The sequence below is a fragment of the Callorhinus ursinus genome, unplaced genomic scaffold (genome assembly GCF_003265705.2).
Source record: "Callorhinus ursinus isolate GAN/ISIS: 27379988/994484 unplaced genomic scaffold, GSC_fseal_2.0 scaffold51, whole genome shotgun sequence".
In the NCBI taxonomy this organism is placed as follows: Eukaryota; Metazoa; Chordata; class Mammalia; order Carnivora; family Otariidae; genus Callorhinus; species Callorhinus ursinus.
The window spans coordinates 5,784,416-5,812,405 of NW_027397113.1; the positions used below are offsets into that span (position 1 = coordinate 5,784,416).

Below are 27,990 nucleotides of genomic sequence, written 5' to 3' on the forward strand. Positions count from 1 at the left end.
TCACCCTCAGAATTTACTTTTATTTCTCCAAAAGTTGTTCCTGTGTCTGATTCATGTAGAAAAATCACAAAGTCTTCTTGCCTTTTCCGAGCATGCTGCATCCACAGCCAGTTCGCCCTGGACTCTTCGCGTGTCCACGACAACAGCTTTCTTCCAGAGCAGATCGACTCAGGGTCAGGGTCCAGCTGCATGAGGCCTCGCCCGCTGGGCCCGCGCCCCGCAGCCTCCCCTCTACCTCTCAACGGCTGGGCTCCTGTCAGAGGGCCACTCCCGGGCTCTCAGACGTCCGTGAGCGCCGCATGACGGGGGACGATAAAGCACCCAGGCCTCAGATCCGGACCACCTGGACGGCAGTGCACGGACTCCGCCTCCCCTCCCCGCCCGCGGCCTGCTGCCTCCTGAGGAAGAGTCGGCCAAAGGTGCCCCCCACCTGCCCTTTGGTGAGGCGCCCGGGATTCACACAGACACAGCCGAGGACATCCTGGGGAGAGGAAAGGGGCCGATGTGAGAAAGCTGGAATCATCTAAGAGTCAGACCCCAGAGAGGGGTTGATAAAATGGAAAGGAAGGCAACTGAACACATCTCAAGTCTAATCTGTTAACTTATTATCGGAAAACCCTGAATTCCTTTTGAGCCTCTGAAGCGGAATGAGGGAGGGTAACAATCAGTTCCCCAACTTGGGAGACAAACCTGACCTGGTTATTGTTTTCCAACACAGGAACACAGTTTTACCTTTTGAGATTGAACTGGCTCTGATTTGGCAAGAGGGCTATGGGTTGGGTGGATCCCCCGTGAGGGACCCACCCCAGGTGGGCAGGGCCTCGGGTGGCAGAGATGAGAATGACCAAGAGCTTCTTCCAAGTTCTCAAGGCTGAGCCCCCATGGAGATCACATCTGAATTTGGTGGAGGGGGGCAGGCAAGTGCATGTGCGAAATGTTCCCAGGTCACCCTGACATGGCCCCTACGTGACAACCACTGTTTGAGGGCCTTCCTACCCGCCCCTGGGACTCCCAGGGGAGCAGGGGGATGGCTTTTACTTAAATGTTTTACTAATATTCGTTTTCTAGTCCTTTACCACCTCTCCCAAAGAAATGAGGCCACTGTCCCCACATGAGGAATGAGGATCAGTGGTCTAGAAGGGAAAGTCAGATGGGTCCTGGCACTTCTGGGAAAAAGCAGACTTCAAACCTACCTTCACAAAGTATTTCAGCTCTGATGGGATAATGAAGACATCCGGGGTGACAGGTAGCTGCGCATAGGTGTAGAAATTCTCATAGTCAATGGCCATGTCTTCCTGGGGAGGGTAGAGCGGGTAGTAGCTAGAGAGACGGAGAGAAACAGTAAGCAGTGACTGAGCCGGGGTCCCCTCTTCCCACATGGCCTCCGAGCTTTCACAGACTGTCTCTCCTGTTCCTCCCTGTGTTTGGGGGACAGAAGGCAGGCTCGTCATCACAGGGGGTAGTTCCCTGGTAGTGCCCCAAGGAAGGTGCTCGCAATCAAACCTGTCAGAGCACCAGACCCCAAAGAACACTCGTCCTGGTCAGATATTCCCACGAGTGAGCTCACCTCCTCTGGGTCAGGATGTGCTTGAGGATTCGACTGAGTCTGTCTGAAGTTCCGGAAGCACTGGGAAAGCAAGAGAAGCAAGAAATGGAATGCAGAGCCTTGTTTCTCAGCTTCTGTTGTCTCTTTGGGGAGAACCTGAGGATTCGATAAACCGGCGAGCACACACAGTGATGAGAGGGTACCTCTGGGGAAGTCGAAAGACCCCCCGACAAAGAGCTCGGTCTGTTCCCACCTGAGAAGGGGAGCAGGCCACCGGGTTGCGATGGGAAAGAGCGGGCATCCCAGGTGATCAAGACCACAGCAGGCTGTTGGCTAAAACTGCAGTGTGCAAGAATGTGCAAGGAGTGGGCACCTGGGTGGCTCTGTTGGTTGGGCGGCTGCCTTTGGCTCAGGTCATGATCCCAGGGTCCTGGGATCGGGCCCCACGTCAGGCTCCCTGCTCATCGGTGAGCCTGCTTCTCCCTCTCCCTCTGCCTGCCACTCTGCCTACTTCTGCTATCTCTCTGTCAAATAAATAAAATCTTAAAAAAAAAAAAAAGAGAATGTGCAAGGAGTGCAGCAGCATGCAGTGAGTGTGTTGTCAGGGTGACCCTTGCCCCTCAGACCTCAGCCAACAAGCACACACCCATCTCGCCTAACACGCGCATTGCTTCACACTCCTCCTGGCGATGGGGGAACTGCCGGACCTGCAGCAGCAGGCAGGCTAGGTCTGACTCTCTGCAGACCGACGCCCTGCTGAGTAGCTCGGCAGTTCATCCTCTAGGAGCAGGGACACCCACTCCTGTTTAGATCGCGGGTGTGGGAGGTGAAGAAAAGGAGATGAACTTCTAGGATTAGAAACAAAGCGCAAAGACACACGGCCATGGTTCTTCAGGGTCTCCAACGCTGTACAGACAAGCGCTAGCAGAAACAGATGCATCCCGTTGCTCCGGTTGGGAACAGAGAAACTCGAATGGCCAAAGGGTCTGGCACAAAGGGCTGCTCTAAGGACTTCCCAGTCAAGGCTCTGCCAAGCAGCCCCTTGATTTTCTTGGTGGAAGAAAGGCCCAGGGTCCAGAGAGCCAGCGTCCTGCTTGCTGGACCAGAACTGCTTCCCACCTACTGATCTCCTCGGCTCCCATGTGGAACAGCAGATCTGTGGACGTCAGGCCAAAGATCACTCCATTTACGGAGAGGCTGCAGGGCTCAGACACGAACTGCACTCGCTAAAACAAGAAGGGGTGAGACAGTCATTTGTGCACCAAAGCTAGAACCTTTTTTCCCAAGAAAGGGGGGGGGGGTTCCCCCAGGGGGGAAAAGACCACCAAAGGGGGGGCCAAACCAATGGACAGTAAATCATAAATACATCTGTCTGTTAAAGAAAGATGCTTAAGATTCAGGCCCTATCCATGCACCCAGAAGGCTTCTCCACCCTCCACTCAGGGGCCAGAGCGGGGATGTGGTACCTTTCTGTCATCTCGAGGCAGATCGGAGTAGCTGAAAGGTGGCTGTGGGTACACGGGCTCGCGGTGCACGTCCCTCACGGATGGGACAAAGACGAGGTGGGAGCCAGAGCTACTTCATCCAAAAACCATCAGAAGAGGGAGAAAAATGAGCGCAGTCGAGTTAGAACAGCTGGACGACAGACTGAAAATGTCAGGGCTTGAGACAAGAGCCTCCATCCAGGGAGGAGTTTCCGAACTGCATTCTATGAGGAGAGGTGCTGTTTCCCATGGGACACTGAGAGCAGAAGACCCCTTGTTCTCACTTCCACACATCTACCTCCATGGGGCTCAGGTCACCCGGGATGTGCTTTGTCCCGCCTGGCTCCACGGGGTGTTCCACCAGGGAGAGGACGGGACTGTTTGGTAGGAAAGGGGGAGCAGAAATTGGGAAATAGAAAAATCTAGAAAGACAAGGTTCTGACCAAAGAACCAGAGACGTGCAGATACGAAACCAAAGTTCTGACTTCACACTATGCACACAGATGGGGCGTACAGGCATTGGTCTCCCTGACGGGGGGCTCTTGCCCAGGGAGAGACCAGCCATGACCGCACCCTCACGCTGCCTTCTCGCGTAGAGGGTCAAACCTCAGCCTCCTACCGGAACACTGGGTCCAACTTAGAACAACAGACAGACAAACCTTCCGAGGGATGGGGAAGAGTGCACCTGGCCTCTCTCTGAGGCCCTTCCCTCTCGCATAGGGAAGCGATGCCCCAAGTTTTCCTCAGCAGACTGTCTTGCAAGAGTGACAGGACTATTTTAACAGCAACAGGAAAAACAGATTTCCTTTGATGGAGGCAGAAGGGGAATCTCCACGGTACATGTAAGCGAAGAAAAACCTTTAACTCAAGGACCCAACTGTTTATCCTCAGCCACACACAAGAGGAAAGGAAAAAAATAATCCCGTTTCCTTGGTTCCCTCAGCTGTGCTCGGCAGAGGGGCCTATTACAAACCACACAGGCGCAGTGTCCCTTTGAGGGTATGTTTAAAACCCCCCACCAGCGCTCGCTGTCAGCTCCCTCTCTTGCTTGAAAACTATGGTCTTCCCAGACGCAGGGACAGCTCCGAAGCTGCCTTTCCCATGGGATAAAGGTACTGGTGACTGTTGTCACATCTGTCACTTCTCTGTCATACCTGCTCAGAGTGTGAACTGAGACTTGTGCAACAGAAAACCAGGATCTTGAGACCACTTTGCACATTAGTTACAGTCCCTGTGACACCGAGAAGTACATGATCGGTACCCAAAGCCAAGGCTGACCCACCCGGGATTAGCTGTGCTCCAGACCCCACAGGCTCAGTCTGTGATGGACACAAAGGGTGGAGGTGCCGCTGGCCACGGTTAAAGGGGTGGAGCCGCTGTTTCAGCGAAGGTGCTGGAAGGGCAATGGTTAAGGAGGAAACAGCCCTCCTGCTCATGGCTATGAAGTGGCTGTAGGGGGAGGGATCTGAAAGAAAATTCCAACTATGCTGAGCATTGCACAACCTCGTGCATCACGGTGGGAGGGTCCCCACAGCCGCTCCCTCTGCGGCTCTGCTGCTCTGTGGACAGGGCACTTCCTCGAGTTCTGGCTTTTACTGATAAATCAGCTTTGTGCTCTGCACGTCTGATCTCTCAGGAATAAAAATAACCCCTCCCCCCCAGCACTGACCGCTTATATACTGTTTTGGGGAGGGCAGGGCAGCTCCTCCTGCCCTGAGGCGCACACTGGCTGCAGAAGAAAGTGCCTGGCAGCGCTGGGCACAGTAACAATGCCCAGTTTGTTCTTTGTTTGTCCCACTGCTGTCACCACCACATGGGGCGAGGAACCAAAAACAGAACCCAATGTCGCACTGAGAGCACCCCGCCTGCTGGGGCATGGCTTTGAGGTCCCTGCCATCCCCAGGGGGCCCAACCCAACAGGGACACCAGCCCTGCTCCTGGCACTTGGGGTGGGGAGGAGTATCTCTGAGGAGCACTAGGTGCTCCCCAGGTCTGGCCTGCGTCACGACAAACGACAGCGTGGGAGGCAAGAGGCACTTGGATTAACTTCATTTGGGTGGGGGGAGTGGGGAAGGGGCAGACCCAGGCGCAGGCTGAGTCCCCTGACTCCCAGGTAAGTTAGGGGGTGCTTCTCCCCAGTCCCCGAGGCCTGCCAGACCGGCCCTGCTGCTGATACAAAAAGGTAGTATTACGACTAATCGACTCTGGGATCAGTTCTCACAGCAAATGGGCGGAAGATTTTAAGAACCACCTTTGTTATAGACTTGTTTTGAAAAGCTTAGCCTCAGGAATGTTTATTTTCTATGAGCTCAGCCGCAGGCAAGCAAATCCCTAGAGGAGAAGATCCATCACCTATACCAATTCCTTTCAAACCCCGGCCCTGGAGGAAGAGGGGCAGGAAGTGAGGATGTTAGCTTCCTGAATAACTTCCTACTTGTAGTTCGAGACTCTTCCTGGAATAGTGCCTTTTCTCTCAAATTAGAATTGCACATCTCTCCTCACAGTTCCTGCCCCTTGGTCTATGGCAAGGATCCAAGATCTCCTCTCTGCACCCCCAAGTTTCTACCACGGCCTGCTCGGCCGTCCGTCTGCAGTGTCCCGTGAAACGTGGGGCAGCTCTGACTCTGGGGAAGAACTTGGGCTCACCCCAAAACAATCACTCAAGCATCGAGATGTTTGGGGCCCCCAGGGATTTCACTGGGGAACTCATCAAACACTTCTCAGAATCAGCTGGGAAGATTCCCAGGGAATAGGAGTTTATACAAAAGGGAATGAGAAAAGGAAGGAAGTAAAGGCAAGCAAGGGAAGAGCGAAAGTCTTCGCAGCCTTTTCCTGTCAAGCGTGTTTGTCTCTGTATTTCAGAGACGCCTCTTAACCCGGCGTCAGTGCACTTGGGAGTCAAGAGGAGGATCTGATCTCTGGAGTTCACAAGGATCAAGGGACACGAGCTGCCATTCCTTCCTGCCCCGGAGAGACCGGCTAGCGCAAGGTTCTGTCCAACAGTCTGAATTCTGACCTGCGCGTTCCTTCAATAATTGTCCGCAGACACTGCTTGAAAATATCTTCAAACGGACTTGTGAGCAGGCAGTTCTGCAAGAGAAGGAAGGAGACCGATTCAGAGAGCAGACGCTGGCCTTTATTCACTGGCCTAGCGTGCTGAACGACCCCGGGGGCCACCTGTTGGGCGAGGAGCGGGAGGACAGAGTACGATGAAAGACACCTGTTCGTGGTCTCTGTCCTCAAGGAGCAGACTCTGTTTGGGGACAGGAAAGGGGATGGCGGAGGAATTCATCCTCTAGAATGTAAGCTGAAAGACTAAAAGCAAGAGCATTCTGCAATCCTTTCTATGGAAGGCACAATATCCTGAGATAAAGGGTGGGAGGCACTGACTCTCGACCACAGAGATGTCCTGAGAAGGGCCTTTTGTGTTTTCTGCATTAAAGGACAGTAAGACATGGGTCCCGGAGCCACAGACACCCGCGCCTGTGTGAGGGGGCTCGTGCCTTAGCACCGAGCCTCATGGGGGACACCAGATTCACGGATGTGCACTTCCCTCCCCCAGCTTCCAAATGGCCTTGTATTCTGATGACATGAAGCCTTCAAATACTTACAAAAATACCCTGCTACAGTGTTTTTCTGATTAGCCACAGGGATTAATTTAGGTTTGTTACAAATGCAGCATAAAGTCCAAAATATGGAAACAGGAGCGAGGGCTCAACTTGATGCAGGTATCGGGCACTTTTCCTTCCTGGCCCCCGTCACTTACCTCCACCTGTTCGTGCTTAGCGTCCAGGAAAGGTCCAAACTGCAAATAAGAGAAACAAAGGTATCAGAACCACTCGGGTCCGTGAGTGCCTTCACACACCCTCTCCTGGCGGTTCTCTGCCCAGGGCTCATCTGTCCCTCCGGGTGGCAGACGGGGTGGGAGTACCCAGCCAATATCACAGGCAAAGGCTGTGACCCTGGATGGAGGGAGGCCGCCAAGGCCCCCTAACCAGGTGTACTGCCTCCTACAACACTGAGCTTTTTTAAAAAAACTTTATTTGAGAGAGAGAGGGAGAGAAAGAGAAAGAGAGGAGCAGAGAGCGAGGGAGAGAGAACCTGAAGCAGACTCCATGCTCAGTGTGGAGCCTGACTCGGGACTTGATCCCATGACCGTGAAATTGTGACCTGAGCTGAAACCGAGTCAGACACTTAACTGACTGAGCCCCCCAGGCGCTCCTGGATCTTTTTCTAAGGTCCCCTCCCCAGTTTTCCCATTGGTGCCTCCCCCAGTGAAGCTGCCCCAGGAGGGCTTCCTACCAGGATGCAGACATCAGGCTGATCACGGTTGATGGTGGCAATCAGATCGAGCAGAGGGTCGTAGGTGATGCTGTCGGATGTGGTGTATGGCCCACAGGCCACCAGGACCACGTGTTGCTCAAAATCTAAGACAGAAAGGATCACAAAGTGTTGATTAAAAGATAATGGGATGGTGGGAGAAAGGGCAATTAGGGAAAAATGCCACAGGATTCAATTAATTAAGAGTCTCCCTAAGTGTACAACGCTGGGAATCCAAGATCTCATCCCCATCCTCAAAGAATACTCCATCAGCTGCTAGAGACAGGGAAGTATGCGAATAACTAGGGAGTGACAGGCTGTTTGCTAGCAGCACACTGAGCAATGGGAGAATGCAGCAATCAGGAAAGACCTGATCAAGGTGAGATTTGCTCATGCCTTTCCCCTAGTTATTTTTATTGTGATGAAACACAAACACAAAATTTACCATCGTAACCATTTTTAAGCATACATTTCAGTGGCATTAAATAAATACAGAATGCTGTGCAATCATCACCGCCATCCATTCCCAGAACTCTTTTCCTCCTGTCAAACCGAAACTCGTCCCCATTAAACATGAGCTCCCCCTCCCCCAGGCCCTGGCCACCACCATTCTATTGTCTGTCTCTAGGATTCTGGTTACTCTAAGTATCTCACATAAGTGGAATCTATTTATCTTTCTGTGACTGGTTTATTTCACTTTGCTTATGCTTGTAAGTAGAATTTCCCAGGAGCAAGGGCAAGACAGGGTCCTGGAGAGTGTGTGGTTTGAGGGAACATCTGTGTTCCAGTGTGACTGGAGAATGTGGTCTGGTGAGGAGTCCACAAAGATGGGCTGGGTGTGAGGCTTGGCCTGGGATTCCTGTGTGAGGGGTAGGGAGGTGTGATGTTTGGCCAACTGTCTGCACTGCCTTTTTTCTCAAAGAATTGGCTTTCCTTTGGGAGAGCCAGCCCTCTCCTCCATAAGGCAGTCTGGGGGGTTATAAATCAGGTGCACTGTCGTCCCCTAGCTAAGGGGCAGGCGTGTGACCAGTTTGAGCCGTCCACACTCTCCTCCCTGGTAATGGAATCTCGAGGTGAATCATTTAAGAACAGAAAAAAGGGTGGAGCTGATGTATTCCAGCCAGAGGTAACTGGATGAGATAGTTGGGGAATTCCTGCTAGCTGGACACCTAGAGTTGTGAGGTCCTTATCTGCTTCTGAGTCTGCATTTCTAGCTCCCTATCCTTGCTGTGAGCTAGCTGGATTTCCCCTAACAAATTCTCTTTTTCTTAAGTTAGTCTGAACCTGTTTCTGTAGCTTACGCCAACAAAACCCAAAGATCTCTGACTTATCATGTAGTTGTATTAGTTTTCTATGGCTACTATGAAAAATTATCTCAACCTTAGTGACTGAAAACAAACACGTATTTATGATTATGGTTCTGGAATTCAGAAGTCCTAAAATCAAGGTTTTGGCAGGGCTGCATTCCTTCTGGAGGCTCAAGGAGAGAGGTTTCCTTGACTTTTCCAGCTTTTAGAAGCCACCTGCATTTCTTGGCTCATGACCCCTCCTCCATCTTCCCAGCCAGCAGCCTACCATTTCTATCTTTGATGCGGATCCTTCTGCCCTCCCCCTTATAAAGACCCCTGTGATTACACTGGGCCCACCTGGACAATCCAGGATAATCCCTCATGTCAGGATTCTTAACTGAAGGACAGCTGCGAAGTTCCTGCTGCCATATAAAATAACCTACGCCCCCGTCCCAGGGATGAGGCCATTACTTGTCCACCAGAGCAGTAACACCATGAAGCAAGATCAAGAGTTCAGGGAGAAGAGTCTGTTTCATGCAGTGCTAGGGCAGGGGACAAAGTTAAATCTGGTTCTGAGGAGCCTACAGGAGATGTAAACCCTGGAGGAAAGCAAGTGCCAGGAGAGGAAGGCCCACTTCTCATTCTGTGTCTCCCTTAGTCTCCAGCTCAGTACCTAGGTCAAAAATGTTAATAACTTATTCCACTGCTTCTGCAGGCTTCCCTGGCACACAGCTCAGGCTCTGGGCATCTCAGCCGCGTCAATTTCATCCCACCACCTGAAGCGGATCTAATACCACCATGCTCCTCTTGTTGCCAGCAACACGGACCTTCTAATGCAATGTGCAATGTCATAAACTCCTAAATTTCATTCCTGATTCTAGGTCTCTGCCAAGAAGGACCTCATCACACACTGTTACTGTGCATGGGGTGCTGACAATACCCTAGAGTTGGCCATCTCACTGCGAGTCCTCAACAGTCTTCTGCTTTGCTTTCAAAAATGCTTTGAATTATTTTGAAGCAGTCTGTTAAAATTTCTTTTTGTCCTTTCCCACCTAGGTTAGTTACCAGATAACTCTAGGTTCCTTAGAAATTTGTTTTTTTTCTTTTTTTAAAGATTTTATTTATTTATTTGACAGGGAGAGACACAGCGAGAGAGGGAAACACAAGCAGGGGGAGCAGGAGAGGGAGAAGCAGCTCTCCAGGGAGCCGGGAGCCCGATGTGGGACTCGACCCCAGAACCCTGGGACCATGACCTGAGCCGAAGGCAGACGCTTAACGACCGAGCCACCCAGGGGCCCTTGTCTAACTTTTTAAAGAAAGATTTTATTTGACAGAGCGAGGGCGTGAACGCAGTGGGGAGGGGCAGTGCCAGAGGGAGGGGGAGAAGCAGACTCTCGCTGAACGGGGACCCTAAGATCATGACTCAAGATGAGGCAGACGCTTAACCGACTGAGCCACCCACGCGCCCCAGAAATTTGTCTAACTTTTTAATAAACTTTTTATTTTGGAATAACTTTAGAAACGTCGGAAAGTTGCAAAGATAATACCAAGTTCTTGTATATATACCCTTCCCCCAGCGTCTCCGAATGCCGGCACCCTGCCTGACTAGGGTGCATCTGTCAAAATGAATCCAGGGGCACCTGGGTGGTTCGGTCGGTTAAGCGTCTGACTCTTGACTTCAGCTCAGGTCATGATCCCAGGGTCGTGAGATCAAGCTGTTAGGGCGTGCCTCCTGCCCCGACCCGACCCCGTGTGCACGCTCTCTATCTAAAATCAATCAATCAATCTTCAAAAAACAAAACAAAGGAATTACTGCTGGCTTATTATTGTTAACTCCTAACTATTTGGGGTTCACTAGCTTTTCCACTCATGTCCCTTTTCTCTTCTAGGATCCCCATCCAGGACACCACAGTGCATTGAAAGAAACTATTCCTATTTTGCCTTTTATTTATTAATTTTTTTTAAAAGATTTTATTTATTTACTTGACAGAGAGAGACACAGCAAGAGAGGGAACAGAAGCAGCGGGAGTAGGAGAGGGAGAAGCAGGCTTCCCGCTGAACAGGGAGCCCGATGTGGGGTTCGATCCCAGGACCCTGGGATCATAACCTGAGCTGAAGGCAGACGCTTAACGACTGAGCCACCCAGGCGCCCCTATTTTGCCTTTTATAAAGTAACTTCCAGATACAGATGGCATGCCTCGTGTAGCCAGAACCCAGGTGGTCACTCTCAGTGGGCTCAGACCCTGGCCTACCACCAAGGTCCTGTGAAGCCACCCATCCGCTGTCCTCCCTTGCCTCCACTGGGGAGCTCCCAGGTGGCTTTGGCAGCTTTCTTGCGGCCTGAGGAACCTGGACGACCCTCATCCACCATCCTCACTGTGAGCAAAACAATGCTTGAACCCAAACTTACCTCCATCCTCTTTGGTGGGCTGATAAAATGGAAGTGGCACGCCCTTAAAAACAGGAGAAAAACTGAACTGAGTTCTTGGTTAAAACAAAGGTGGGGACGGGCCCTGAATGAGAGTGGGGAACCACAGCTTCGGCAAGTGGGGAGGGAGGGTGGTGGGGGAGGGCTGAGAGGCAAAAGGAAGAAAGCAGCCTCCGTCTTGCTCCCTGGAGCTAAAAGCTCACAGAACTGATGGTACCTATATGGCACAAGAGCAGCAAAGAAACCCTGGTAATGGGAGGTCATGGCTAAACTCGTAACACCCAGCAAAAGGTGGGAGAACACAGGTGCCTGAGGTACCAGTATCCTAGGCAAGGACCTGAGAGCAGGGAATCTGCTACTTTTGCTCACGTTACTCACAAATCTGTGGAGGCCTATTGCCTAGAGCAGAGGTAGGTAAACTCGGGCCTGTAGGCCTGACCCGGCTACTCTGCCTGCTTTCACGAATCCAGCCACACTCATTGGTTTGCAGGCTGTCTACGGCACTTCTGAGCCACAATGGCCGAGTCATTGTGACAGAGACCGTATGGCCTGTAAAGCCTCAAATATTTACTGTTCGGCCCTTTACAGAAATGGTTTGCAAGGGGGCCCAGAGGCAGCTTCCCATTCTGTAGAGAATTGAGAAGCAAATAAATAGGTTCTCCTGAGTTTCCAGACAGACAGAACGGCACATACTGTGTCTGCAGCAAAGCAGGAGGGAAGATGGGGCAACTGCCATCGTACCTCGTAGACTTTGGTGGCAATAAATCTTCTACCAGTTGTGTTGAGTCCTTCCATAACTACAACCTGAAGGACAAGAAGCAGAACGGGAGATGAACAAGGGATCGGCAATAAATATAGTTAAAAAGAAGTACTGGGACGCCTGGCCAGGTCAGTGGGGAGGACATGCAATTCTTGATCTTGGGGTCATGAGTTTGAGCCCCACGTCGGGGGTACTTTACTTAAAAAAAAAAAAATCTATTAAGTACTAAGTCCATCTATCTCATTTTATAATTACAAACTTGGCGGTATTTTCTAGAAAACAAATTAAGGGGGTTGTGTTAGTAATAATAACTGCTCTATACGGATGACCTAATTTTTTGTAACAATCCTATGACATAAGAATTATTATTCCCATTTTAGAGATGAAGACACGCTGACTTCGAGACGATAAGGGACCTGGCCAGAGTGACACACCCTGCTGGGGTGGAGCTGGAGGCTGAACCGGGCAGCAGGTCCCAGAGCTGAGGTCAGAGCATTCAGGGAAAGCTGGAACCCCCACACCGCTGTCTGCTCTAGAGCCGGTGCTCCCACCACACCTCGTGAAAGTAGGAGGCAGCCAGCGACGAAATGCTCATCCTACCGCCGCCCACCACACACGCTATAGAGCAAACAGCACGCATGCAACCCGTCTCACCTGTCCGGGAAACAGAGAATATTCTTTGAGCTCAGATAAATTCACTGGAATCTGAGCCCCCGAGGAATGTTCCCGGTCTCCTTCAAGAATCACTGACTTGCTGTTCAGCTTCCCGTTGGTGTCACAGCCAATCTGGCCCAGCAGAGTAACAGGCTCCTACCGAAGGTGTAACATACGAATGACAGTCTTGGGGACAGGAGCTCAAAATCTGGGGTCAACAGAATGAACAGCAAAGCAAATCCCAAGCAGGAAAGATTTTTTTGGCAGGGGCATCATATTAATAAGTATCATCAGTGACTCTCAGGGCATCTGGTCTGCCCACCCACCCAATGCTTGAGCCCCTCTAAGTGGTCATCTAAGCTTGGGCATCTCTAGTGAAGGCAAACTTGGTCCCTGTACCCCAAGGCAGCCCACTGCATCTCTGCATAGCTTCAACCATTAATAGCTCACATCTATCGAGCTTACTGAATACCAGGCATTGTTCTAAAGGCTTACGTGGATTAACTTGTTTAATCCTCACAATGACGGTGAAGTGGATACTATTATTGGACCCACTTTACAAAAGAGAAAAATCAGTGACAGGTTACGTAATTTAGTTAAGGTCAAAGAGTGGGTCGAGCCTGGGTTTGAAGTTTGGCTCCAGAGCCAGATTCTTAACCACACACCATATTGTCTCTTAACAGGAAGTTCTTCTTTAAATTGAGCTGAAATTTCTCTCCCTGTGGCTTCCTCTGTCCTGTTCCCATTACAGGGGGCAGTCTGAGGAAGTCTAATCTTTCCCCACAAGACCGTGCATCCCTGCCTCCCCTCTACTACTTCCTCCCAATTCCTCCCAAACTTCCTTATATGACATGGTTTTGCATTCTTCCCCAACTGGTCAATCTTCTCTGAATGCAAACAATGACAGAGGTGCCTTAAGGAATCTTCTAGAACACATTTCCCCTTAGATTAAAAAATGTTTCAGAGAGAAAGCACTTGAACATATGCCAGATTAAACTACAATTAAAGATACTACTGGCAACAGTTGACCCATAAGGACAGAGACCAACTAGGGGAGAGACTACGGGTCACCATTCCTGGAAATCTTGTCCTTGCTGTTGTCCTCATATCCTGATCACTGAACACTTCTATTCGTGGGAAATCTCCAGGGGGCTACCTGCCTCACCACTAAAAAGGAAAAGGCCTCAGTCTTTGCTTATGTGCAAGACCCTAATCCAAGTGCAAAGAAAATGACCATCTCTGGTCACAAAACCAGAGAGCACTTCTCAGTCTTTCTTCAGAAGGATCCATGTTATCAAATCCGACCAAGACAGATGTTCTAACTAGAATGTAGACAAGAAGTAAAAAAGGAAGCAAGGATGCCTTTTTACCATCAGTTTAAAAATACAGTATTAATTAGGAAGGACTATTAGAACAATTCTTACTTGAGCTGGGACCAGAACAGGAGTAAAAGCCTCAATCTTGTAATGTTCCTTGAGTTCACTGCCAAGTTCCTCTATCTTACAGGTCAGAACTGAAAGCCCAGAGGGGAAAAAGTACTGTGTTTAGGACATTTCACTTGTCAAGAGAAGATACAGCGCATCGTAAAATATTGAAGTCAGTCATTTTACAGAAGGAGGAGGGTGCCCAGGACCTCTTTCTAAAGCCTCAGCCAATCTCCCAATACTTGGTGGCTGAAATTTGGCCACAGATCATGTGGCACAATCCCCAGGAGTCAGCACGGATGTCCACAACCCAGCCTTCCTTTCATTCTGGCCATCATTGTGGGGGAGTCAAGTGCAACGTGGAGAGTCTTCCATTCTTATAAGGAAGAAACCACAAATATCTGACTTTCACTGGCTTCCTCTACACAGTTCAAACGGCTGTCACTGGGAAATGGTTATGTGCTTTTTCTTTAGGGAAGCGAAGTGACATGGGAGAATTGCTGAAGAGTGTCACCTCATGTCCCTCCACTGCTAGGGGTACCCAGAGGACATCTACCAACTTCTATATTCAAAGGCTACCTCGGAACTTGTTCTACCAGCCTAGCTGAAGCTTTGTTACCTACTCCACACCCTTCTAGGTGGTTTTATATTTTCCAGAATCGCAAAGAGAAAAACAATTACCGTCTCGAATATCTGGAAGCTTCTGAAACATTGACTTGTAGCTCCCGGTGAGTGACTCTGGACCCCCCAAAACCTTTAGGCTGATGTTACCGGCTCCTCCTCTTCCAGACCAAGACACTCCTTGTGTTGAGCCGAAGGAGGTAACCACTTCTCCTCGGTTATTTCTCGAGTTGTATTTCTGAGAGGGAGTAGCACTGATTGGAAGCAAAACAGATGCACATTACTGTGTTCCTATCTAAAGAGAGAGACGAATCAAATGAGGTTACCTTGGAGATGGGGACTGGAGAAACGTCAAGCTGGCCTCACATTTTATATCTAATCAGCTTAATGGGGTTGGACATACCCGGACCTTTAAGGAATTTCAGGAATGAGGGTAAGTTTAGAGACAAAGACATATATTTTTTTTTAATTTTATTTATTTATTTGAGAGAGAGAATGAGAGAGAGAGAGTACATGATGGGGGGGAAGGTCAGAGGGAGAAGCAGACTCCCCGCCAAGCAGGGAGCCTGATGCGGGACTCGATCCTGGGACTCCAGGATCATGACCTGAGCCGAAGGCAGTCACTTAACCAACTGAGCCACCCAGGCGCCCCAGACACAGACATATTTTAAAAAGGTTTTCTCCTAGCTTACAACTAAACAAAGCAAAACCCAACCAAACTCTGGATTGATTAAGAAGTGAGTTTAAAGTACCACTTTCTTTTCTTTCTTATAATTTTTTAAAAGATTTTTTATTTATTTGTGAGACAGAGAGAGAGAGAGAGAGAGAGAGAGCGCGCAAGCGGGGGAAGGGCAGGGGCAGAGGCAGACTCTCCACTGAGCAGGGAGCCTGATGCGGGGCTCGATCCTAGGTCCCTGAGATCATGACCTGAGGCAACGGCAGATGCTTAATCGACTGAGCCAATCAGGTGTCCCTCTTATGATTTTTCTTTTTTAGCATTTATTAGAATACCACTAGAGCCTGGCTGTGGATAAGCCCAAAACTGCCGTGCCTCTATAGTACCTCACAACATAGTTCAAGGTAGATACCACAATAAAATGAAGTTAAAAGGAATTCATCAGCTCTCCCCTGTATGTGTGGAGGTGGAGATGTAATGAATTCAGTCAGCTGGTGAACAAACATTCCTATTCTCCGAGGCTCAACTGACAAGTTCTCGTATTTCCACATGCTGCCTGGTAAACAAGAGCATGAACATCGCCGAGCTCCTCGGAAGGCAGTGTGGGCCTCTAATCCTCTGGATGGGAACACAGCTTGCAGAGAGGTCGCTTTCAAACAGTCTGCGCTTTAGGCACCGAAGCTTTGCAGGAACCAGTTTTATGTGGGTAATACTGCAACTTCTTCCCACAGAGGCTATGGAAAATGAGCTCAATTAACGATCTCGATCTCCGCGCTGCCTCTACCTGAATAATTTAGAAGTTACTTTCATAAATTACAAAACCAGTTTCTGATGTCAGCTTTATTAGCGTGCATTAAAAAATGCCGAGGCAGCGTACCGCCGGCTTCTCTGAGCTCCTCCCCCCATAGCTCTGTGGGACAGCGGTTACGGCTGGCCCTTTAGTGCAGTGATGCTTCGGGGGACTGCTTATTTAGAGAGTGTAGCTGCTGTCATAGTGCTGGCTCAGCTGATGAGAACCGTCTCTACCTATCAAGTTTCAAAGATGCCTTTGTACGTCTGGAAAGCTTGCCTCCCAAACCAGTTTGAGAACTCCCGAAAGCAGCAGTGGACTACACTAGAGAAACTGTCCTTCCCAGTCCTGTGGTCGCTCACCTGGAGTGACTGCTGTCACCTCCTTTCTCAAGCGACAGAGCTGGACAATCTTAAGCTCTCCTCTGTCTACAAGGGATCCACAGTACAGGCAGTTCCTATTTCCCTAAATGGTTAATGTGACGGGTCCTCAGCCTCATCCTGACCTGGCAGCACCAAGACTTTCTTCTACTCGGCAGGGCCTTTGCCAACGGAATTCTCTAACAGGAGACATGTCATTTATGGATTTCAAAAAAATCACATGTGATCTTTGTGGATTTACGTGCAGAGGTGGCAGCAGGGATAAAAATGCCAATTAAGTCTGTGTAGATTCACAGCGACACGCAAACTCTGAGAAACTAGTTGTAACCTGAGAGAGGAACAATAAGCAGGTTATACAACAGGATGAACACAGATACGTGCTATTCTTTTTAAAAAATACATACTGGGGACGCCTGGGTGGCTCAGCTGTTAAGCGTCTGCCTTCGGCTCAGGTCATGATCCCAGGGTCCTGGGATCGAGCCCCGCGTCAGGCTCCCTGCTCAGCGGGGAGTCTGCTTCTCCCTCTGCCTGCCACTCCCCCTGCTTGTGCTCTCTCTCTCTGACAAATATGTAAGTAAAATCCTAAAAAAAAAAAAAAAAAAAAAAAAAAAACAACAGATGAAGAGAAGAAAAAGAAGAAAAAGGAGAAGAAGAAACCCAACAACACCAAAACTAACAGAGGCAGGTGGAAACCTATTTGTCTCTATTGGCAAGACTCCTGAGACTCGTAGACTTCTGAACAGACAAGTTGTTTTCCCGAGAAGATATCTGCTCCTGATCTAGGAAATGAGCCCCAGAAAAGTGGGTGGAAAGTGAGTTTCCTTAACTACTGGAAGACACGGTAATTTTCCACACAGGAAGAGAAGGCAGGGAGGGCAGAGAGCAATAGGCTCTCAAGTCAGGCACCACAGAGGTACACACCCACCAGTATTGAGTCTGTCACTCTGGAGGGTCAGCCCCCTGACAACCACAGAAAGGGGAGGGCAGGCCAGCTGTCCGGCAGCTGGATTCATTCTGATCTGTACCTTGGAGAGAAACTTGATGGCGAGAGGAGTTGATGGGGGCTCCAAGTAGACACAGTCCTTTTTGTTAGGGGGGTTTCTGGGGTGGTGATAGCTCGCTTCTGAGAACCCTAGGAACAAAACAGAAAACAAGATCCCAGTCACTGTAGACCCAAGTTGCTACCTGAGGGTAGAGCCCCTTAGGAAGAAAAGCACGGTGCCCAAGTGAAGGGCACAATGTAGGGCTGGGCTGGTTCCCTTCTTAAGGCCCCGTCTCCAAGCACAATCCCATATAGAAATCTTGAGCAGCTATCACCAATCCATTGGTATCTTGTCCCGATTTTGAAGGCAATTATGAAAAAGTAGTGACATTTCCCAGAAATGACTGCCAAGCAGGCAATCTGTCCTATCAAACTGTTCACGTGGTCACTTTCTTTCCCCACCCCTTTGCTTTAGAACAGCGGGGAGTTTTGACCTGCGCAGACACATTTTCCTGAGAAGGGATGGGACCACATTACTACTCATTTTGGCAAAGTCCCCTGCACGTTTTCAAAATTAGAGAAAGGAATGACTCCAGGCAGATAACATGGTTGAACTCTTAGTCTATTTAGCAAATGCCTCACTGATGGTCACTTCTGTTCTCTGGCTTTTGCTCATCAGCAAGAATCCAAAGGTATGCCCAGGATGGAGGATGAGACCCACAGCTCAGAGATCTATTGCTCCCCAGAGTCTAGGATAGCTGACTCTGGCAGAGATAAGATCTTTGCCAGGACCGCAATCAGGAGGCCAGCCGGTCTGCAGAGGATTCCCTGCCCTCGGGCTCCTCCTGGCGGCGCACCGAAGTTACGCCACCACAGTTGCCTGCTGGTGACAACTGGGGACAAACACAAGAGAACAGATGCAAGAAAGACCATCAGGTAGCCGGGACGGAAACTAGGTTTTAAAAAGAACCTGATGCTACTGCTCTTATACAATAACCATTTTTAAATACTCCTTTCTGGTATTTTCATATTTTTCCAAGTCAAAAAATATATAAATTCTAATATTTACAGTCTTAGTTTAAATGTAAACCTTTATCTGAATATTACATATACTGATTTTTTTCACGCTATATTAACTATGAACGTTTTCCCACATCCTCACAACCTTTGTCCTTTTCAGTAGCTGTGAATAAATTGATACATAATAGTTGACATAACTACTTCTCTACCGCTTGATGTATGGGATGCTTGTAATTTTGGGTGATTATAAATTACGCTGAGATGCCCATCTTTACGCAGACAGCTTCTCCCATAATTTGGATTATTTCCTTAGGAGAGATTCTGACTAGGGATAAATACTGGGCCAAAGGATGGATAAGATTTTACGGTTTTGGTATATTTTCTCAAACGACTCTTGTAATCCACAGGGGCTGTCGAACTCTAGGGCCAAGGTTGTGTGGGAGTATTTCCAGACAAAGACAGTCCATCTCCCAGGACATGGCAAGAGGATGGCACATTGGGAGACAGGGCAGTTTCATGGCCCTTGTCCTCAGCCCTCACAGCACAACCCGATGGTGTCAACAGGCCAACTCGTTACACTTCTCAGGGATGCACTCACTCCCACCATGCTCATGAGATTTGCTATTAATGCTGCATGCCTGTTCATTTGCAGTGAGAAATACAGTGACTGAGGATATTCTCATATCCTGGGGTAAGCACATTCTCATACCACACAGAAACCCAAATTATAGGTCAGGTTGCCAGTTTATTAATGTACTAGAAATATAACATTAGAGGCATGGGAACTTCAAATCAGCAGGCTAACACATCCCCTCCATGTCAGGCAGGACACGTGGAAAGCCAAATTATCACCAGGGGATTTATGACGAGTGTGGAGGCAAGGGAGTAGCTGTCAACTGTACCAGGCAAATATTTAATAATGATCAGGCAAGGCCACCAGAACACTCGGCTCTATGACACAGGTACACCTGCCTCGGACACCCCACAAGGGCCTGGCAACCTCGCTGTGTCACTGTTTGTGAGGGAAAGGCCAACGTTCGGCCCCATGACTACTTTGTCGGGAGGCCACTGATGTATGGCCTAACGATGATCCAGCGGCTTCCATGTGATAGGTACTGTTCTAAGTATTTTACATTTCTCCAGGCCAGACCCATGTGGCATCTCCTCTGAGCTTCAGACATGTATTTCATCTTGTTTGCTCATTTTAGTCTGACTCACTTAACTCTGATTCCCTGGTCACCAACTGTGATTCATAACTGGGCCTCCTAAATACCTTCGTGGCAGGAATGGGAGTCCTCAGGATGGTATTTCCGTCATGGGAGGGGCATATACTTCCATAGGAAATCAAGTAAATTTGCATCTGACCTATGCGTCAGTCTACTGAGAGCTGGATTACCACAAGTCAGTCCCCAAGAACATGATCGACTCTGGATATACAGACAAATCACAAATTCTGGACCTGTGAGGTTGTCAATCAGATCAACATGAGGCAGCCCCACTAGGTTCCACAATCCTGGTTGATGCTGCTTAGGGAGCCAAGCAACCGTTCTTATTCAGAAGGTCTGCCCTTCAACAATGATTAATCTGTCAGGCTCTGGGAAAACAGCGGCGAACACAGCAACGTCTCTGCCCTCAAGGAGCTTCTGTTCTAACATAAGGAGGCAGACTGAAGCAAACAAGGAAATATATAACCTGTCTCATGGTAGTAAGTTCCACAGGGAGAAGTAAAGCAAGAGAAGAAAAGGAGGGAAAGACGAGGGGTTTGCTCTCGTAGGCAGGTGTGTTCCCTCAGACAGGGGACAGCGGAGGTGGACGCATGTCTGGTGTGTCTGAAGAGCAAGACCAGCAGAGGAGAAGTGGGAAGTGGACAAGGGAGCAGGGCAAACTCAGACAGACCCTCACACACCTTCTGAATGTTATCAGGGAAGCTGGGAGAGCAAGTGGAGGGCTGTGAGCAGAAAAACCTGGCCTGACTTGCATTTGAAAGGAGCACGGCGCACTGTGGCTGCTATGTGAATTGCTCAGAGGTGGACAAAGCAGAAAGAAGCCAGGACAGGAAGCTGTCCCGCTCATTCAGGAGATGACGGTGCTGGGGACCTGGTGGTGAGTGGACAAGGTGAGAGGGCTGGGATTCCAGAAGGAGGGCTGACAGGACTGGTGGATGAGTTGGATATGGAGTATAAGAGAGAAGGAAGACTCAGGGAGGTCTCCAAGGTCCCTGGCCTGAGCAAACCCCAAAATGGAAGCACTTTTTTGTAAGATATGGGCTCTAGGACAGGAGCACCTCTAGGGGGAAAATCAAACGTTGATTTTACGTCTCCAATTTTAAGCCAAGAAAAACTGCAGTATGTCCACATAATACATTAGGTGCACCTGTCTTGTGTCAGCAACTTCACAGTGCGTGTTTTTAGCTCTCCCGCTCTCCACAGGCACACCTAAACTACTTACCTTCTTTCTCACAATGTAACTTGACTTTGAAAAATTAAGGCTTACTCCATGTTTATGAATTTCTACAAATTTGAGCTTCTTGAGGGCAGAGCCCAGCCATGCCTGTTTCTTTCACCACTGCTCACCCAGCTAGTACAGGGTACAGTGCCTGGCCCATAGCCGCTGCTCAGTAAATGACCAGTAGCATCGGGACTTCAGAGATAAGGAAACTGCAGTTCAGAGGGATGAAACAACTCACCTAAGGTCACCTAGGTCTGTTGACTCAGGCTTTGAGGGCAATACTATTCCACTACCCTATCCTACCCCTCATGCTGGGATCCAACACTGGAACTGGATCATTCCATTATAGTACCTCCACCTATACAACACTTTGCAACTTTTATGAAGAGTAATTATGGAGAAACCATATTTATGAACTTTTTATGATGTTTATGCTAATTGAAAAAAGCAGGATAGGTATATGGTTACAAGGACTGCCATTACATAAACACAGCTATGCCTGTGATGGGAAAGGAAGATGTGTAAGTGGAAACATAGTAGGAACTATATGGGTGCTACTGCTCTCCCTCAGAACTTCAAATGTTGCAATAATGTTTTTAGAATTAAAAAAAAAATGCTATTCATAGAAAGCAATCTCCAAACATATACTCACCTTAGAGGGTGTGGTGTAAGAGTTCAAGAGGCTCTCTTCTTCTTCCTCCACTTCAATTCTAAAAACAGTGCTCAAGAAAAAGACTTCTACCCAAAATCTAAGGCAAGGGTTGATTAAATAAGAAACCTGAATAGTAGGTACTTTTTTTTAAAGTTTTTTTTTAAGATTTTATTTTATTTGTTTGACAGAGAGAGAGAACATGAGAGAGGGAACACAAGCAGGCGGAGAGGGAGAAGCAGGCTTCCCGCTGAGCAGGGAGCCCAATGCAGGGCTCGATCCCAGGACCCTGGGATCATGACCTGAGCTGAAGGCAGACACTTAATGACTGAGCCACCCAGGCACCCCTGAATAGTAGGTACTCTTATTATTTGTTTTTAAATTACACAAATTACCAAATATAGCCCCTGGCTTTATATAAAGACCCACAGCAGGAAAGGATACAGCTCTTGGATGGAAACAATGTCTCTAGCTCCCGCGTGCCCACCATCCCTGGGCACTCTGGACAATTTTTTGCTCAGACACTGAGGAATAAAAGATAATGAAGATATTATTCCATAGTCAAGTAACAGAGGAGGTGTTTTCCACAGCCATGAGGTAATAACAGGCATTCAAAATATAATCTAATATATAAAATTCCTCCAAGTAAGAATTAAGTTAAGATGATGCATGACAGGCTAAAAACGAAGAGTTATCCTGTGCTGTCTGCAACCACTTATATCTAACACCCCCACCAATGATTTGTTGAAGCCCTACCACTCGACATACACAGTTTTAGGTGATTTAGATCCACTCTCATTTAATTCTTACAATAACCATAAAAAAAATATGGATTATTAGAACCACTAACATAAGAGGAAACGGAGGCTCAGGGACAGACATTATGTAGCCTGCCCAAGTGCACACTGGGACCAAGAGTCCAGATCTGTTTCTAAAGCCCATACTCTTCTCACAATACATCACAACGCCTCCCCTCAAGAGCAGAAATGGAGAATTTCATTATTAGTTTCCTTACATTTTGTTCTTACCTCATGCTCAAAACAGTTCAGGGTCTCTGAGGTGAGGCAAACTTTCCCTGTTCTGGTGCAGAAGGCTATAAGCTCAGCTACCATTCCCTCCTCGTTCTGTCCATACAGAATGCAGAGCTCCACCACTGCAGGAAGGAAAAGTGGACAGGTAAGAACACAGTTCATTTCTTGCAGCTTTCCCAGTGAAAGGTGAAAACAATCTTCGATTTCTTCAGTCAATATTTTTTCAGCACCCACTAGTCCCAGGCACAGTTCCAGGCATGAGAATATAGCAGTGAACAACACAGAGAAGAATCCTTGTCTCCATGAAACTTACTATAGGAGACAGACAACAAGGAAGTAAAATCTGTGGTACGTTAGATGGTTAAATGTGCTGTGTCGAAAAATAAAGCTGGGGGCGCCTGGGTGGCTCAGTCCGGTAAGCATCTGCCTTCAGCTCAGGTCATGATCCCAGCATCTTGAGACTGAGCCCCAGGTCAGGGTCCTTGCTCTGCAGGGAGTCTACTTCTCCCTCCCCCTGCTCTTTTTTTTTAAAGATTTTATTTGAGAGAGAGAGAGCATGAGAGGGGGGAGAGTCAGAGGGAGAAGCAGACTCCTTGCCGAGCAGGTAGCCCAATGTGGGCTCAACCCAGGGCTCTCGGATCATGACCCGAGGCTAAGGCAGACGGTTAACCAACTGAGCCACCCAGGCGCCCCTCCCTCCCCCTGCTCTCTCTCTCCCTCTCAAATAAATAAAATCTTTTTTTTTTTTTAAAGATTATTTACTTATGTATTTGACAGAGAGAGACATAGTGAGAGAGGGAACACAAGCAGGGGATGTGGGAGAGGGAGAAGCAGGCTTCCCACTGAGCAGGGAGCCCGGTGCGGGGCTGGATCCCAGGACCCTGGGATCATGACCTGAGCCGAAGGCAGTTGCTTAACCAACTGAGCCACCCAGGCGCCCTGCAGTTTTTAGGGAAAGAGCTTTCAACCAAAGATCCTGAGGCAGAAACAAGATCAGCAAAGCTACTATGGCTAGAACACAGTGAGGAAGGAGGCAGAAGAGGAGTTCAAGGGTAAAGGGAGTGCAGACTGTTGGCCACTATAATTACCCTGGTTAGTACTCTCAGCAACTTAGAAAATCACTAGAGGAGGGCAGCTGGGTGGCTCAGTCGTTAAGCATCTGCCTTTGGCTCAGGTCATGATCCCAGGGTCCTGGGATTGAGCCCCGCGTCGGGCTCCCTGCTCGGTGAGAAGCCTGCTTCTCCCTCTCCCACTCCCCCTGCTTGTGTTCTCTCTCTCGCTGTCTCTCTCTCTCTCTCTCTCTCTGTCAAATAAATAAATAAATAAAATCTTAAAAAAAAAAAGAAAAGAAAATAACTAGAGGGGGGCACCTGACAGAACAGTAACATGATCCAGCTTCCACTGAACAGGATCACTCTGGATGCTGTGTTAAGTTTAGCACGAAGGGGGCATGGGCAGAATCAGGGGGACCAATTAAGAGAACCACGGCAAAGTGCAGGTGAGAGATGATGGTGGCTTGGATCTAGGTGGTGGCAGTGGAGGTGGGAAGAAGTGCTTGGACTTCAGATAGGAGGCATCCTGAGGGTAAAGCCAGTGGGATTTGCTGATGGTGAAGAAAAAAAGGAGTCAAGGATGATGCTGTTTTCAGCCTAAGCACCTAGAAGGGTGGGGAAGACAGCAGGAGGAAGTACTGAGGAGCGGGAGGACATACGGGAGCTTAGTTTTTAGACATACAGAGTTTGAGCGCCTGGGTGGCTCAGTTGGTTAGACATACAGAGTTTGAGGTGCCAATTACAAATCCAACTAGCAGTTGGACAGATGAGTTTGTGGTTTAGCAAGTAGTCCAGGCTAAAATATACACCTGGGAATCATCAGCAACACATGGGATGAAAAGCCGAGAGACCAGGTGAGAGTCCCTAAGGAAGCGTGTGTACTGGGACTCAGGATGAGCCTGAGAAGTGGTGACAAGTAAGATAAGAACAATTAGGCGTGGTGTCTGAGAAGCTAGGAGAAAAACGCGTTTCAAAGAAGACATGACAAGTGGTGTCAAATGCTAATTCCGGATGAGGACTGAAAATTCACCACGAGTTTAGCTAGCTTAAGGTCACCGGTGACCTTGAGAGAAGCAATTTCAGTGAAGCACTGGGGCTGAAAAAGCTTACTGACATGGGCTGAAGGAGGAAAAATTTGAAGACAACAAATATAGACAACCCTTTTGAAGAGGTTTGCTGTAATTGGGGAGGAGAGAACTGGAACCGGGGACTGGGTCCAATAAAGTATTTTAAAAGCGGAGCAAGAACCACACTTCTATGCTATTAGGAGAAAAACTCTTATAGTGAGAAAAATAGAAAATATGTAAGAGGCTAGAATTACTGGAGTGATGTTCTTAAGAAGGTTCGAGAAGGAATGGGATTTAGGACTCAAGTGGAGGGTTTGGATTTTGCTAGGAATAGGGAGAATTTATTCATTGTAATGGGAGGGCAGGAGAGGTAGGTACGAGGAAGTAATGGTGGAAGTTTTCTAATTGTTTCTACTTTCTTGGTGAGACAAGAAGTTCATCAGCTTTGAGGGGGACAGAAGGACGTTAAAGGAGAAGGTGGCAAAGTTAAAGTCCCACTCAGGTTAGTGATTATGAATTAAAAGCCTAGAAGTCCAGGGCGCCTGGGTGGCTCCGTTGGTTAAGCGACTGCCTTCGGCTCAGGTCATGATCCTGGAGTCCTGGGATCGAGTCCCGCGTCGGGCTCCCTGCTCGGCGGGGAGTCTGCTTCTCCCTCTGACCCTCTTCCCTCTCGTGCTATCTCTCATTCTCTCTCTCTCAAATAAATAAATAAAATCTTTAAAAAAAAAAAAAAAAGCCTAGAAGTCCAACACCCCTGCCAAACTAGTTCTGTGGGATGGAAGGACTACCATTTTGGAAAAAAATGCACCGGGTGGAAGAACTTGGGAGTATTTTGGTATCTCATGGTAAGTGAATTATGTTTGCATTCTGGTTTTAGACATTAAAAAAGAAGTTCCAAATGTTGATGAACAGTTAAGGCAGCTGCACATTCATCCTGATTCTAAAACTGAGAACTCTGTGTCTCCCAAGACACTGCTTCAAACACCTCCTGCCCCAGAGCCTGACCAGTAAGAGGGAGCACCGGACTTGAGGAGAGGAGACGGGGACCCACAGACTAGCAGTCTCCTTGTCTGCTTCTCCCTCTGCAAACAGCTGACAAGCTAAAGTTCAATTTTGGGAATCCACCTCAAGGGTTCATATCTGCACAGACCACCAACAGTTTTGATGAGAAATGATGGATCAGCCCAAGTTTAAAGTGTAGGCTGGAAAGGGAGGAGCCAGGGATAAAAAGTTACATTTCAAAACCCCCACATCTCTTGTTCTGTTGTGGGGGCTTAAAGAATTTCTCAACTCGTGCCACCGGGCCTAGTTTGAACCTGGCCCGTCCCAATTCCACCTTTCTGGAACTGCGTTGATTTAAAGTCGGGCTTCGCATCCTCATTCTTGAGTTGGGATCCAAGCAGTACACTGCAAACGTTTCGAAGTCCCTACAACCCAAATCTCGAAATTTGGTTTAAAACGTCGTCTCCCAACCACCAAGAGGTCTGCTCTAGGGAAGGGGAAACTTGGAAGCGTTCCCTTTTGGGTTCTAGGGGACTGGGAACACGGAGCGGGAGCGTGGACCTCGGCTGGGGTCCGGGGCGGGGGCGAGGGACTCACATTTCTCGGTCAGAGCCTCCTCGCAATCTACGTCGAAGATCTGCAACTCTTCCAGCAGGCGCTGGGCGGACACACTCATGGTGACCCAGGGGGAGGCCGGGGGCCCGGCCCACCGAGCTCGGACCTGAGTTCAAGGAATTCACGGCGTGGAGGCTGATGGGCAGGACGAGGTTCCGCGGATCCTTTCCCCCTCACGGAGACCGAGACGGAAGAGGACCAAATGGCCCAAGGCCTCCGGCGGTCAGAAGGCCCCCGGCGTCAGTCACGGAGAAACACTTCTTTTTGATGTGGGAGGAGCCCCCAAACGCCGGAAGGAAGAGGAGGAAATCTCGTTATCTCGCTCTTCTGGGGAGAACGTCCGGCTTCCTCAAGACTACCGCGGATCATCTCAATGACTGGAACAGAACAGAGCAACCAGGAAAACCCGCCAAATGGTTTGCATGGCGCGCGCATGCGCGAGCCGGGTTCAACCCCACCCCTTCCCCGCGGCTTCCTTCTTGTTCCCAGACGCCGCGCGCCCCCGCGCGTCCAAGGGCGCGTGCGCAGAAACGCTACTACGCCCGCTCGCGCGCCCGCCGTCCGCGCCTGGCGGTCCGGCTACCTTTTGGCGGCTGCGCAGTTGTGCCTCGTAAGGCGCGAAAGCTGGGCTCTGGTGCGCGACGTCCGGAGCTCGCATCACCTGAATCGCGTCTCTGTGCCCGGCGCGGTTACCTGTATTTCGGGCACCGCCTGCTGGCGAAGCTCCGGTGGCGAATGTTCGTCACCCTTTCATCCTGTGCGTTGGTGCGCAGGCGCTGTTACGTATACACCCGCAAACCTCCCAAAGCTCCTGTGCGCAGCGCACGTCGTCCCTTCTCTGACCCGGTCGACGTGGGTCTGGGACAAGCCGATAACCGTTGATGATAACCAACCAGATTCCCTAACGAAACCACTCTTTTAAGATAAGCGAGGGCAGGTTAGGTTTGGGTGCATTTGGGATTTCCCTGTAGAAGTTCCCAGTGGACGACTGGAAACTTGGGAGTGAAGACGGTTCACTAAGAGGAAGAGAGTGGAAGTAAAATGAAAAGGTGGCCTTCCCCATGAAATACCTCCTAAGTCTTTGAGCCACAATCTCTGGCTCAGCTTAGATCAATAACCTTGGACATCATGCTCCCCTAATGGGATGATATACTGGTAAATCTTTCTAGAAAAGTTGGGCAGTATATATGAGGAGTCTTAAAGATGTTCATTTGCTCTTGACTCAGCATTTCTTATCCTAAGAAAACCAGCCAAAATCCAGACAAAGTTTTATGTACGAAGATATTTGTGGTAGCCATATTTACAATATTAAAAATGGAAACTGGGCGCCTGGGTGGCTCAGTTGGTTAAGCGACTGCCTTCGGCTCAGGTCATGATCCTGGAGTCTCGGGATCGAGTCCCGCATCGGGCTCCCTGCTCAGCAGGGAGTCTGCTTCTCCCTCTGACCCTCTTCCCTCTTGTGCTCTCTGTCTCTCATTCTCTCCTCAAATAAATAAAATCTTAAAAAATAAATAAATAAAAAATAAAAATGGAAACTGTTGGAATGTCCGAAGGTAGGGACTGACTAAGGAAAGTATGGGGTTTTACCAAAGTAGTGATCCTCAAGACTGCAGGAGAGGTCAAAGACTTCTAGGGGACACCTCAGGGAATGAGATGAGGGCCAGGGGCCAGGCAGAGTCAGAGCACCCTGTCTTAGCCTCGGCCAGGCAGCGTGGAGCAGAGTTTAGTCTGTTTCCCTATTCAAGGGCTGGG

General features: G+C 49.1%; 1 protein-coding gene across 3 annotated transcripts; it reads right to left on the reverse strand.

The window, feature by feature from the left end:
- Positions 1-27,990, reverse strand: POLA2 (DNA polymerase alpha 2, accessory subunit). 3 transcript variants are annotated; one of them, XM_025878834.2, is made up of 20 exons: positions 27,826-27,990; positions 26,932-27,254; positions 26,221-26,615; positions 22,500-22,624; positions 21,916-21,995; positions 21,475-21,532; positions 17,398-17,504; positions 14,587-14,780; positions 13,906-13,994; positions 12,482-12,637; positions 11,809-11,871; positions 11,050-11,092; positions 7,333-7,457; positions 6,797-6,835; positions 6,047-6,120; positions 3,013-3,121; positions 2,666-2,772; positions 1,568-1,627; positions 1,194-1,320; positions 1-481 (listed from the first exon to the last, which is right to left on the reverse strand). In XM_025878834.2, the coding sequence occupies exons 3-20, from the start codon at positions 26,297-26,299 to the stop codon at positions 329-331; spliced, it is 1,788 nt and encodes a 595-aa protein (XP_025734619.1). In that variant the 5' UTR covers positions 26,300-26,615; positions 26,932-27,254; positions 27,826-27,990; the 3' UTR covers positions 1-328. The 3 variants fall into 3 exon arrangements, with proteins under 3 accessions (XP_025734619.1, XP_025734618.1, XP_073739595.1); XM_025878833.2 differs by having other exon boundaries at positions 26,822-27,254; XM_073883494.1 differs by lacking the exons at positions 26,932-27,254; positions 27,826-27,990 and having other exon boundaries at positions 26,221-26,709.